This window comes from Equus przewalskii, chromosome 22, assembly GCF_037783145.1.
Source record: "Equus przewalskii isolate Varuska chromosome 22, EquPr2, whole genome shotgun sequence".
Lineage (NCBI taxonomy): Eukaryota > Metazoa > Chordata > Mammalia > Perissodactyla > Equidae > Equus > Equus przewalskii.
Window position 1 is genome coordinate 22,299,947 of NC_091852.1, and position 14,333 is coordinate 22,314,279.

The following is a 14,333-nucleotide window of genomic DNA, read 5'->3' on the forward strand; positions in this document are numbered from 1 at the left end:
GGTGTAAAGAAAAATAAGTCGAGAGTATCACTCTGCATATACCTCTGACTTTTTTACCTTTGTCTCGGAAGAGCGAGCTGTCCCTTTCTTTGACCAGGTGTGCCTTGATATTTGACTGGCATTTTGTTTATGACCTGCTGTGTCAGTCCAGGGCTGTGGTAACGCTGAGAAGAGCCAAGACAGTCCTTGGAGGTTTAGAGGCCAGGCCTTTTATTCCAGGGGATGGCCATACTCCTCTTTAAAGGTGTAGAAGACGTCACTAGCCAGTGGACCGCATATTGCCAACAGATTGGTTTATTTCAAGTTTAACATCATTTAAAAAAAAAGCATATACACACAGAACTGGAGAGATTTCTTATAAAACTTAAGAGGTTTTTTACTCCCCTTTTTGAAAAACCTAAAACTCTGGCAGTACTCTATCTCCCTTTCCCTGAGGTCACAGTCAGTAGGAGTGAAGAAGTGGCTGCCCTCTCTGCAGGCCATCAACGTCTGGTTAGTTGCAGTCCCCATCCCTCACTGTCATCTCATCAGTGTGCCATTTATCATCCATGCTTTCCACACCTGGCCCACTTCACACATTTATATCACCTACTGGCGCCACAGCCTTCTGCGTTTGTGACTTCCTGATGTCCACAGCTATGGGCTGACCGCTTTCCTAGAAACCACCCCAAGGTAGAGAGTAGTCGGGTTATACCCCTTCAGCCTCAGCTAAGCATAGCACAGGAGTTGGAAGCACCAGCTTTAGTCTGGGTTTAACTACCTGCATTTGAATCGGGACACCAGCATCCTGCCTGTGGGAGAGTTGGAGAATTTACTTACCCTCCCAGGGCCTCAGTTTCCTCATCCACAAAATGGAGTAAATACGGTACCTGCCTCTAGAGGAGTTAGGGGGATTCAGTGAGTTAGTACAATCCAAGCTCTCTGAACAGTTTAATTATTAATAATCAGCCTTTTAGGCTATTTATAGCTAATCAGGTGGGTGATTGGAGCTCTGAGCACTATAAAGTAAGCGTCCTTGCTGTTTGGTTTCCATCTATTTATTTCCAGAAACAGAAAAACGAAGTTTCACAGGCCCTGATTATTGAGCACATCTTTAATTGTACTGTAGGGAAAGGATATTTAAATATTTCAGCATGCAGACATTGAGTAGTTTTCTTTTCTCCCTTTTTCTGGTTTTATTTATTTCTTTGCTTCCTTATTTTACTTTTCCTTGCACAGTATCCTCGTAAGGTCCATTCTATTAGCTGCCACGTTTAGGTACGTCGCGGAGAGCATGTACTGAATTTCCCACCGCTGTGTGTTTCATGTATATTTCATGTTAGTAATCCTCTAGAAAAAGTACTTTACTCTATTTATATTTTTTGTGTCTCTTACCAAACTTGGTACTCAAGTAGGAGGCACTCAAATTAGGAGGGCCTTAATTAGCTACGTTGTCATATTTTTGGTTGGTTTTGGAAAATGCTGCTGGGAAATGTACCTCTCCATGTGTTAAGATTTTTGCACCATTAAAGTCAGCTACTAATATAGTAACTCAGCCTACCTGGGAAAGAAATACCACCTGTACGAATCTCCCGCCCATCACCTCAGTCAAATGTTAGAGCTCTGACAGTCGTGCACATTAGCAGTGTATTAAATAAGAACTGCCATCTATATTTAACTGATATATGAGAATTAATTAGCTCTCATGAAACAGTTTTTTCAAATTTCTTGCATGATTCTGGGACAGATGTATCTTTTTTTTTTTAAGAACTGGGATAATTTAAGCATCTATTTATTGCTTTTGTTTTCAGTGTCAGGGCTCTTTTAAAAAAAAAAGGAAAAGGATACTTTTAAAAACGTGACCCCAAAGAGCCAGTAAGTTCATTTGATTCATCAGTGTAACGTCTGTCTGCAGTAATTGCTGCTGGGGGTATGCTGGCCTGTTGCTGCTCATTCCCACCATCTTATTTCCCCAAATAGAAAACTGTATTTCAAGTAGTATTGGAAGGCTTTGTTTTGACTTGTTAAGCTTGCTTTGTTTTCTACTTCTGTAGAAGGCGTTTAAAAATCATATTCTCAGTTTATGTAATATTTAACCTAAGATTCTCTATTTCTTTGAAAAGTGAGTTGGCCTAATTTGCATTTATACTCTTTAAAATTACCCCTGGGATGACACTAGAATAAGGCAGTGAAGAGTAGGGTCTGGTAGAGCTGTTCCAAGTCTAGAGACATGGCTTATAGTTACTTGGATAAAAGAGAGAGAGATTCCTAGAAGGATTCTTAATGTTGGGAGGGGTTTTAGCTCTACCTGGTCCAACTTTCCACACAACTCAGGTGTGCCCCCCCATCACCTCTGGCAGGTCAGCATCCACCCTCCATGTGGACTCTTCCAACTACTAACTCCCTGTGTTAGGAGGCAGGTCATGACCCTGAAACACAGCTCTAAACACAATAGTCGTTTCCTATAGGAAAATGGATACAGCCTGCTAACTTTTAGCTGTTTGTTCTACTTGTAGCTTCAGAGTAAATCTGTTCTCATTTCAAGAAATGCCCTTGAAAATATTTATAGATACATCCACCTCAGGACATTCTCCTTCATGTTGAAACACCTCACTTTGCTATCTGAGTGGTACCTACGCTTTCCCCATCCTTGTCCCCACCCTTAAGCACATTCTACTTTATTAGTGTCCTATTTAAAACATGGCACCCAGAACTCCAAATGTATTCTGACAGCTAATTGCAGGGTGTTTAGCTTCCTTATTCTGGGCACCAAAATTCTGTTAATATAATTCAAGAGCGTGTTAAGTTTTTCCAACAACCTTGACATAGAGTTAACTCACGTTGGACACATGACTTGTTGACAGTCACCCACTCCTCAAAACATACACATAGCTCGTTTCTCACATGAATGCTGCCAAGGTTAGCCTTCAACTAAGCATTTGGTTTTTTGAAGCTGTATCTACTGGTTTTGTTCTTATCCCTGTACAGTTCCATCTTAAATGGTTTTTGTCCCGTTATTCTAGTCTATTGATATAACACTGAATTTTTATGCCTTTTCAGAAAAATTATGGTTATTTGTCTTCCTAAGTTTTTTTTTAATCATCCAAAGACTTACTAGAAGCTATTGCTGAGAGACGTCTAAAGGGCAAAGGACAGGTCTCTATAACATGCCCCTGAAAATCGCTTCAGGTTGACGTGAATTTATTAACCAGTAATCCTTAAAGTTGATTAACCATCTGTGAACTCATATGACCATGCTATCATGTCACCCACATTTATCTATCCTTCCTCAAGGTTATCAAGAAAGGCTAAAACTAAGATACATCATATGTGTCCTCTCCAATCTGTCAGCCTAGAAACCCTGCCGAAGGAATGAAATGAGGTTAGCTTGCCATGAATTTTTCTAAGAGACCCCCAACTGGTACTTAATGATGTTATTTATCTTCTCTAAATAGTCCTGTGGCATCTGAATAATTTCTGCTAAATTTTTACCAAGGGTCAGCATCAAGCATGGCCGTCTCAAGTTTCCTTTCTCATTTTGAAATTGGGACATTTGCTTATCTCTGGTCTTCTGATTCCATTTCTATTCTCTGTGATTTCTTAAACATTATGAACAGAAGCAATCCACATGCTCTTTCAGGATGTAATTAGTTTGCAACTGGATACTTGAACTCATTTGAAGCGTCCTGATATGCCCTTTCTATCGACTCTCCTATCGACGTTTATTACACCTTGCTTTTCAAATACGAGCATTGTTCTCCTTCCTGAAGGATCTGGAAACAGGATATGAGGAGATTATTGTCACCTCCTCCCTCTCTAATAGTTGTTCAAAGACTGTAGCAAGAGCATTCCACAAAGACTGGCCTTACTGTCTGCAAAGAGTTTGGACTTCAGGTCCAGCTTTGAGGATGGACACAGGTACGCAGAGGGGGAGGCGGGAGATATCTGCCTGGCCTGTCTGATTGGTGGACACAGCCCTGGCACATAGTGGACTGGCAGGGGTGGCAGCCAACCGCCAGGCTCCTTCCTCCCTGACATTTTTCAGGCTCTGCTCTCTTCCCTGAACCAGGACTGTCTTCTTGCCCCTATTTGAATAAACACTGATAATGTATCTCTAAGAATGGCGGAAAGCCTCAGCTTGTTCATCATTCATTCATCCTGGAAATGTTTATTGCATTTCTCCCTTATGTCCAGCCCTGAACCGCTGAATAGGACCAGAGGGTAGAAAAGTCACAGTACTTGCCCCCACCTGCTCACTGTGCACCGGAAGAGAGAGCCCCCCTACTGGATGTTACTGAGCAGGCAGCCGGCCTGGGGAATTCAGGGAAGGAGGGGTCTCATGAGCCTGTTACATGAGGATATGATGACATCTTGTGTTTATGGTCACTTTTAGGAAAAAATTATATTATCATAATGACATTTACCTGGGAAAGAGTGCCCACATTTCATTCCATTATGTTACAGCACCTTTCCAACAATTTAGTATACTATAAACCCAAGACTCAGTGTACTTTAGTTCCTGTACACACTTAAAAGTCATTTCTTGGGGGCCAGCCCTGTGGCCGAGTGGTTAAAGTTCTGCACACTCCACTTCAGTGGCCCAGGTTCACAGGTTCAGATCCCAGGTGCAGACCTACTCCACTCATCAGCCATGCTGTGGAGGCATCCCACATACAAAGTAGAGGAAGATTGGCACAGATGTTAGCTCAGGACTAATCTTCCTCAAGCAAAAAAAAGAGGAAGATTGGCAGTGGATCTTAGCTCAGGGCCAGTCTTCCTCACACACACACATAAAAGTCATTTATAGCATTTCCTTCATTTTGAGTAAGGCTGAGCTGTTTTGAAGGCCCACATATAGTCAACCCATTCTCCAGAAGGGAAGGGTTCTTATTAAAAACTGATGCCTTGTTCCAGGGTTTTCTCTCCAAAGTGCTTTACCTGAAATGCATTTGGGAATTCACTGTATCGAAGGCTTTCCCACACTGTCGTCATGCTGAGGCTTCCATTGAAGGCAGACTGTTTATACAGTGTTCAGACTGCCTTTCCAAATAGATTTGTAGTAACGTGCATTTTTAAAGTCATATCCATTCCATTATTTAGTGTTCTTTTTTGTTGTTTGGGGTTTTTTTGTTTGTACTTTTTTTTTCCTAGCTGATCAGATTACTGACCTACTGTGTAGGTCTGTCCCCATGTACTCCTTATCAGAATCATTTGAAATTATTCTGCTGGCATCTCCTTTGTTCAGAGCCTTGCATCCCTGGTGAATTTTAATCTCCGTGAGTCTCAGATCATAGAACCATGCCCATCTTTCTCCGACTTATTTACAGTATGTTCTGTAAAATGTCTAAGATAGTATTTTGTCATTCCCAAAGTTCTCTTCCTTCACTCTTACACATTCTGAAACCACATGGTCTGTTTTGGCTTCTGTATCCCCTTGGTTAACACCCTCATCACCCCAAGGTCCCAAATGTGCAATGGTAAAAGTGGTCCCAATTCTATATCTTATTCCTGACATGCACTCAAATACAGAGTTCTCTCAACACACTCACAAGGTCTCTCCCACACACCCCTCTTTCTGCCTCCTCACGCACTGTCTTCTTTAGGCCCTTACCGTCATGGCCTGGCCCCGAAGAGCTGCACACTGCCTGTGTTCCCTGCCTCCAGTCTGCTGTTCCTCCTGCCTTCTTTCCGAGGCACCTAGCTGATTGTGTCATACTATTACTTAAGAACTTTCAGTAGCTTTCCGCTCCCTACCCAGTGATAATCAGACTTCCTACCATGGGAAAGAGAGTCTTCCACAATCTGGCCCTAGCGACCTTCCCAACTTCCCTTTCCGAGTCTGCCTTATATCTCAGACACTCCAACTCACTCTCTGTATTGCGGGTACAGCATGCACTTCCACCCCGCCATTCTTCAGTGTGTCCTTTGCCTTCTCTGCAATGCCTCCCGCCCTCCTAAGGCAGAGTGGGCACTGGCTCCAAGGAGGGATTTGTGAGGGGCCAGATGTAGGCCGTGTACACCAAAGGTGCCATTTTTCCCTGGAGTAATATGTAGATGGGATGGAGGGTTTTCCCAAGATGTGTCCTAGCTGTCAGCTGCTTCCCTGCCACCACACAAAGGGACATCGATGGAGCAGTTTCAAAATCCTCAACTGAAGAGGCTTCCCACAGGCCCATGGAAGGGCCAAAGACCTCAGGTGCTGGGTTATTGTCATTTCCAGTTGATGAGCATGAGCTCAGTGATCTATTCGAAAAGAACAGAGTTCTGGGAAGTAGAGCCAACTACCTAGATGGTGTTCAGAAATCAAGTTTGGCTGTTGTTTGGGACACCCTCTATGTGCTGGCTGCTGTAACAGAGTACAGTATCATGTTTAATTTTCAGAACAGCATTCTGAGGTAAGTATTACCCCCTTTTACAGATGAGGAGCTAGACTCGGATAGGCCAAAGCTACTCTCTTAAGATCATACGCCACGCGCCCTCGCCCCTGTCCCCCCACAGCAAATGCTGCCTGTCTTCCATTGCTTTGAACGAAGGATGGACCATGTGCCCTAACGCCCATGTATAACGTGTGAGGGAAATGGGACCAGAGATAACGGGCATTTATGTGTTTGAGAGAAGCAAGAAAAGTCCCAGAGAGGTTAGGAAATTCTTTTTTTTTTAATTTCTGGAGAACTGTATGTATTTTTTTCAGAAAGAGGTACCTAATATAACCACATGTGATCTTCCCACAATCCTACGAGGTAGGCAAGGCAGGCAGGTGAGGAGTCTGAGGATTGGACAATAAAATGAATTACCCAAGGTCGCCCAACCTAGGAGGAAGGAGCCGGGCTGGGACAAGAACCCAGGTCTTCTGACTGTAGTGTTCTTTCTACTCTACCGCAGGTGTAACGTGGAGAAGGTGCCCAGTAATTCTCAGTTGGAAATAGAAGGAAACAGGTCAGGATCTGTCTTGTATTCCCGTGTCTCTAAATACAGGTATCCCTTGGTACACCAAACAGATCAATCTCTAAACAGTGGGCCTTTGGAAGCAAATTTCTCCAGTCGCCTCCTGATCCACCCCTACTTGGAGTGTGAGATGGAGGCACAGAGATTCTAAAACACCTGTCACGGCTTTTGAAGTTGTTTGTGCTGTGTTTTAATTTGGCTGTGTCCATTCTGTAAATGCACTTCTTACAAAGGCGTCGGCAGCCACCAGCCTACCTGCATCCCTGGGAGATGGGTTTCTGTTGCTTCCCCCTCCCTTCCAGCGCAGCTTCTGTCTTATATCCCTCCAGCCGCTTAACTTTGTGCTGTCTTGGTTTCGAAGCTTCATGAAAAGCACCTACGGTGCCTGGATCTCCTGCAGTACATGAAGAAGCGTGCACATGCACGCGGTGTCTGACATTCTGGAGTTAATTACGGCCGTGCGGAGGGTTTGCACACTGGGTTCAGTTCAGGGCGTGACTTCTGGGCCTCCCTGTCACGTATGGCTCGAAGTGTCGTAAGCCAGTCTGTTTAACCTTTGTGTGCCTCTGCTTCTCTTGAGTGGAAAGCAGACATGCGTTTCTCCTAGAGATTTTGTGAGAATGAGATGATATTTGAGAAAGAGTCATCATTAATATACTGAAAAGAACATTTCTTTGCCCCTTTGCCAGCCTGTACTTTTTAAAAATAGCACTACAATACTTGACCATCCGTATTCCACTTTTGTCAGTTGACCCAACAGCATCTTTTATGACAATTTCCCCCGTCTAGTATAGGATCCAATCTAGGGCCTGGAGGAACAAGAATTGAAGCTGTATCCTGTATTTTAGGGTGAATACCATCACCAGTTGTGGCATTCCCTTTAAATAAGGAGATTAAAAGCGGGAGTGACTTGCACCTACCCATATCTGTGTGGAGATGAAACTGCTGGGCAAGATCGTCCACTTTTGACATTTCTTATTGATGTTCAATAAACAGTTATCAATCCCAAAAGCCAGACACACATACATAGTGTGTCCAGAGAGACATCAAGACTTGTATTTTGTTTTTGCTATTATGAGAAAGAACTCAATCTGGATTCAAATTTTGGGATTGAAACAAACATTTGATTAGTTTGAGTTTTAAATACTGAAGCAACTTGGGTAAATGCTTCCACTGCCATGACGTAGAAAGGAGGCTTTATCGTCTAAATGGTGTGATGTAGGCTGAACACTCACCTGGTTAACGAGGACAGGCATGAGCTCTTTTACCCCTCTTCCTCTCTTCCACCATGAAAAGGGGATTAATAACAACTTCAAAGGGTATTACAAGCCCCCAGTGTCATGCCTGGGCTTTTTGAGGAGACGATATGACTGTATGCAGGTAGGACCTAGATAAATCCATTTTTACTGAAGACACGTGTAAACTGTAATTTCCAGAGTCATAGAAGAGGCTTGACATTTGCTTCCTCAGGATTTTTTGAGTCTGTCTGGTCCCTTACTGTCACGTATGCTTCCTTTCCCCAGAAGCCCAAGTTTACAATGTAGTGTTCAAAGGTTGCTTTATGGTGAATAATTTTTTAATTCTTTTTGTAAATCCCTTTATGTGGTCAAAAGCACTGAGCATTTTCTATGTGTCAGTCTCTGTGCAAGTAATGAGAAGAGAAAAAAGAATATATAAGACAGAAGGCCTTACAACATAGTTGGAAAGAACTATATAAGGGAATAATGCAGGTACATAGTATGAATAAAGTGTCTGTAGAGGTGGAATGGGAGGAGTGGGGAAAGCTAAGCTGGGTGGCTGGTGGGTGGAGTAGGAATTCCCCAAGTAGCCCAGGGCAGGGAGGGAGGAGTGGACGAGGCAAAGGTCTTTAGTGCCGTGTGTGTAGGCAGCCATGGAGATGTGGAAGACAGGACCCCCTCTGGAGACCACGTGCATCTCAGTATAACTGGGTCACCGGGTACAAGGGGAGAGGGGCATCCATTGGACATGGCGGTGAGTATGAAGACAAGAGGATAAATACTTGGAGGTGTGATTGACAAGACTAAGGGGCAGAGTGGATGTGAGAGGAGGAGGAGAATTTAAAGATAACTCTTGGATCTCTGTCCTGAATGGTAAGTGAATGTGGTGCCATTTACAGAAATGCAAGTGAAAAGAAAGGTGGCAGGTATAGGGGCCTGGTGGGTCTGTATGAGTGTGAGTGTGCATGTGTAGCTACCCAGCCCCACCTACTCCATCCCAGGAAATCTAAATTCTCTCCATGGCTATTAACAGCCCTTGACGTTGTGATTATGTTGTTAGTATTGACTATCCCTTCAGGACAAGCCAAGAAACTGTTTGCGACAAAATTTATTTTTAGCAACCTTGGCACTAGACCTTGCGTGTTTCTTTAAATGGAGGAGGGAGGCTGTGACTATGGATCTCAGGCCCAAGCACCTTTGCATTTAATCGCTTTAATTAGATTACAGAGAATTTGCCGCGAAGTGGCAGTGTGACCGAGTGGGCACACTTGTAGAAAATCTTCGTTCTAGGTGAAGAGCCTTTCTTCACTTAGTCTCTGTCTTGGATCCTTTGGGCCCCACATCAGGGCTGACGGTTCATTTGTGTAGTAGCAGCTTGGTGATGCCAGAGCCTCACGTATTGTCCCCGATGACACTTGCCAGAGTGTGGTCCTCAGACTCGAGTCCTGTAGCTTCGTGGAGAATTCCCAGTGCAGTTAGAGGCTCTGGGAAATTCTGCTGTAAAAGTAACTGTGTTTAACCCAGTGTTTCCCAAACTTGTTTGACCAATGAACCCCGTTTTCAGGGAACGCTGTTAACAATCCATTAAACTCATGTTCCATGGAGCACACTAGGAAATAATGACTCAGAGCTCAGAAGTTGCACTTCGTCGAGAGAGAATCGGCTCATGGCAATATGGATTCCAGTACTTTATCGTGTCCTCATTACAAATGTTGGTACTTTCAGATGTTAACTAGAAGAGGCTGCTTTGACTCCTGGTGACTTGAGACTTATTTGGGGTGCTCAGCCAGTTATACCCACATACAGCAGGTGGGCATCCCACAGATAAACTTGGTCAGTCTGCTTTCCGAGGCACAGAAGGCCTCCCCGAGGCTTCCAGCGTCAGCCTGGCCCCGGAGCCCGGGGTCTCTGCCTCTCACAGCCCCAGGACAATACCGGCGTAAATGACCTCTCTCTGAGGGAGAGGAGGCAGTCCCAGCTGGAAGTAACAAAACTGATTTTCTTACAGGGCTGATAAACAGTCTTCAAAACCACTCTAAAGGGTTTTGATCAAAAATGGATTGCTCTGAAGGATGGCAGCTATTTGGGCATAGATGTTCTTGTACGTTCATGGGAATGAAGCTGCCTCCCTACTTTGGAATCACGCCTCACGTCTTCCTTAAGAATTTACTACAACGGCCTCTGTAGGAAAAAGCAGTGCTCTGAGGAGCCTGCTACGACACACCCCTTTAACAAAGTGACCTTTGGGATTCCCACTGAGGTGGAGAGGCCTTTGATTTTGTTTTCCTGCAGAAGCTTTGTGCCTTTGAGTCTGGTCACTCAGGGGAAGATCAAAGGCAGGATATTCAGTGGAAGGGAGAGGGGTCCTTACCTTTGACGGGAAGACATCCTCTGAGTCACCAGGTCAACAAGATGAGGTGACGAAAGCTGGCCCAATGGCTGACTGAGGAAGCAGCAGCCTGTTTTGCTGTCACATTTGGACAGATGGACAGTTAGAATTCTATATGTGTACCTGCTATTACGAAAGGTCAAGTGAGAAAAAGAGAAGAAACTCAATGTCCTGAGTCAGTATTTCTACAAAGTCAAGTGATAGATGGTAAGTCTTCTCAAATGCATCCTGAAAAGGCCTGTGTAAATAAACAGATAAATAATACTCTCTGGATCTCATGTCCTGATGAGCACCTGTGATTTGCAGTAACAAGTTCAGTGAGAGAATTCTGAAGGAATAAATAGGCACTTTATACAGTAGCTTCTGAGGGTTGCAAAATATTGAAATTTTATGGAATTGTTCTGTTATTCTGTTCTCTTTATTTGGCTTTGTATGGTAGAGTTAAAAGGTACCAATTGGTGAACTGTACTGTTTATGATCATATAAATAAAGGTCAGTCATATGCCCCTTAGACAACATTTCTCTGGGAAAATCAAATTAGATTTTTGACTTATAGTTCAAAGAAGGTAACGCAATAAAAGTATTTGAGACCTACTTTACTTAAGGGCAATAATACAGTTCCAAATTACACTGGATTGTAAATCTTCATTTTGTTGAAGAAGAGTACATTATCATTAATGTTTATGCTCTGGCATATCTCCTTTTGGTTCTTAGTTTGCCTTTTTAAAAACCTAGCTGAAGTTGTACTGCATTTATAATTTGATATCCTGTGTGTTTTGTTTTGTTTTTTTACTGAATGTCATATACAAAGCATTTTCCCGTTCTTTAAGGCACATAATTTTAAAATACATAGTTGTAGACTGTGTCACATTCCAGTATTTGTCCCTTCCCCAATTGTTAAACATTTTGGCTGCTTTAAATTATTTAGTTGTTTTAAATAATGTTGTGATGAACATCTTTATAAATAAATATATATCTTTATATTTCAGCCTAGAGTAGATTACTGAAAGTAAAACCATCCCTCCGAGTGTGATTGTATTTAAGACTGTTGATAAAGTCTTGGTACTTTTCCTCTTGAGCTGAGCCAGCCCCTTACCGTCCCCTAGCATCAGGGCATTTATCTTGCATTAACCTGATGTAACCTTATTTTTGTGGATAACTCGGGCACATTATATATCTACAGTCCTTAATGTGACCCTTGGGGTGATTTTTAACAGCTCCCAATTCCGCTACCAAAAGCAAGTCTACCGCCATGCTGTTCTGTTCTGCTGTTACCCCATCTGAGTTTCAAGAGGCTGGGAGGTCGGATTCCTACGCTTGTTAGGAATTAGCGGTCAGTACTTACTAAGACTCAGATGGGAGAGCTCATCATGAATACGGAGGGCAGGTGCCTCTGACACCTATGTCATGACTGGCTGAGGTTTTGGAGGACTCTCTGGATAAGTAGGGTGTTACTCCAGTCTAAGTGCATTTTTAAATGGTATGTATTCAACCTCACGGGAATCTGATCCAGAAAAGAAGCAGCATGCTGTCACCTGCTGCCCTCCAATGCTGACCAATTTTTATAGTTTTCTTCCCAAATGATTTCCCGTGCTTGATTCCTTTAGCAATGTGATAGCTTTTCCGTAAAACCCCTCCAACTCCAAGAGGGTATTCTACATCATGACATTATTTTCTTTTGGAGGCAAGATAGCCACATTTTTACATTCCTTAACTGGTATAAACAAAACCTGTTTCAGCTTTAGTTAAGATTTTTTTCAGGAGTATCCATTAGGAATTCTTGTCAACAGATCAGCTCGGGCAGGTGGAAAGAAAAATCATAAAGCAGCCAAGAAAGAAAAAAAAAACCAGACTGTCACTCAATAGCCTATCTTCTTGGTTTGGGCTTGTTGGAAAGGCGTAATAGCCAGCCTTTTCAAGGAGCAGTTTCTTAGTTAGCATTTCAGTCTTCTGCTTGCTTCCAACTGTAGTACTAAAATGCAATCAAAGATAAAGCTGATATTTATGTAATATTTATAATGTATGCAGTGACCATTTGAGAGTTGTAGTAGTATAGATGTAAAATTATTGCACTTTGCTTTGCGGAGGTAATGGGACAGAAATTGGTTCCCAGATGAAGCATAGCAAAGTAAATCTCAATTGTGTGTGTGCATATGTGTGTGTGTACACGTATAAGCTCTACATGTAGCATTTGCAAATCGCCGTTTACAGTGGCACATGGGGCTTTTCCATCTCACACACCATGACATCATGGCCATGTGTCCCTGTGCCCATTCACCAGTATGGAGAGGAAATGTGTTTGCCCACCAGCACCTGTAAACTCTATGTAGTGCACTATGTTCCCTTAAATTTGTATTTTAGGTTCCCCTCCTCCCCCTATGACATCCTCCCCCTCTAAGACATCCCGTGTCTTCTCGGGGTCCCATTTCTTATTCTGTGTTAGGTCGTTGTACAAAATAGATCTGAATAGTGGAATCCTCTTTTGGAGGAGGGGAGCAGTATCACTTTTGTCATGGGAAGCAGCCCACTTAGAGGTAACAGTTCATACTTAGGCCTTAAATTGTGTAAAGTGACATAATGGAAAATACCTTGGGGGTAGGATAAGTATTTCAACAGAAACAGAACACCTTCTGCAAACCATTGTACAATTAGTCTATTGTTCTGTACTTAAAAAAGAAAAAAGGAAAAAAACCTGGCACTAAGAAAAAAAAAAACCCAGCATTTGAAAAGGTATGTTGAAAAAGCCTTTGCTCAGCTTAAGTTTGAGAAAGAAATGCCAGGAATTCAAAACTCTTATCAGCCTGCTTCGCTTCCCCTTTTTTTGATTTACTTTTTTTTTTAAAACCTTTAATGTAGGAAGAAGTAAGTTACTGTAGTGATCCATTAGCAAATGGTCCTGCTATCCCGATGGTTCTATAGGTTATGTAGAAGCTGGACGTCTTCCAGGACCTCCTGACATTTCCTGCCCAGGCTGGCCTTCAGAGCCATTGCCTCTGAAAGGGATGGAGGAGGGGTTTTACTGCCTTGTAAATATTCCCACCCTGTGTGGAGGAGAGAAGAAACAACATACACAGAATGAAGTTATGAGCAGCGAGGTACCAAGAGGTAGCTTAATACTGAGGAGGATTTCTTCCATTTTTGTGGAAGATAGATTCTTGATCCTGGATAAATAATGAAGTATTTGAAGAGAAAAGGATAGAGAACCTTCCAGCCATAGAGTGAGAGGTGGGTCAAGGCTGGAAACTTAGAATTAGTTAAAAAGGGGAAATTGGCGATGGTACGAGGAGGTACGCAGGACAAAGGCTATTCTGACCAGAAGAATCAGGTCAACAGTACAAATTCAGTTTGCAAAGAATGAGCTGAGGAGAGCTTTGAAAGCCAGCCTAAGGTGTTTGAGTGACGCTGGTGCCAACACAGCCACAAGAAGACTTCCTTAGATCACTTCCAGGTCCTTCTCTAGCTCATGTCCTCTGGTCTGAGGAGGGGAAAAAGGCAGAAGGGTAGGAATATTAGTCGAGTGAGCCTTTATTTTTGAAACAGAATAAATTTGTCTCATTTTACACTGTTGGTCATAAGTCTCAGAACATTCAGCCCTCTCCTTCAGGAGCACAGATAACTCTGGATTGTCTCCTTATAGGGTCTAGAGTTTCTGTGACCTAACTGAGGACAGGACATCAGACCAAGGTTGTTTTAGCCATTTTGCCCCTGTTAGAAAGAGCTTTATCACACTCTGGGTGCAATCCACTTATTTCTTTCAAGAGCACAGTTGAAATAAAGAATTG

General features: G+C 42.9%; 1 protein-coding gene across 9 annotated transcripts in view; it reads left to right on the forward strand.

Moving 5' to 3' along the window:
* Positions 1 to 14,333, forward strand: part of SMARCA2 (SWI/SNF related BAF chromatin remodeling complex subunit ATPase 2) — a 166,772-nt gene that overhangs the window by 136,256 nt on the left and 16,183 nt on the right. For 5 of the 9 annotated variants that reach the window (XM_070590087.1, XM_070590089.1, XM_070590091.1 and 2 more), the window contains exon 29: positions 6,862 to 6,915. The exons of the other annotated variants lie outside the window; for them this stretch is intronic. In XM_070590087.1, the coding sequence (XP_070446188.1) occupies positions 6,862 to 6,915 (54 nt within the window). The remainder of the gene's footprint in view (positions 1 to 6,861; positions 6,916 to 14,333) is intronic. 9 annotated transcript variants of the gene reach the window in all.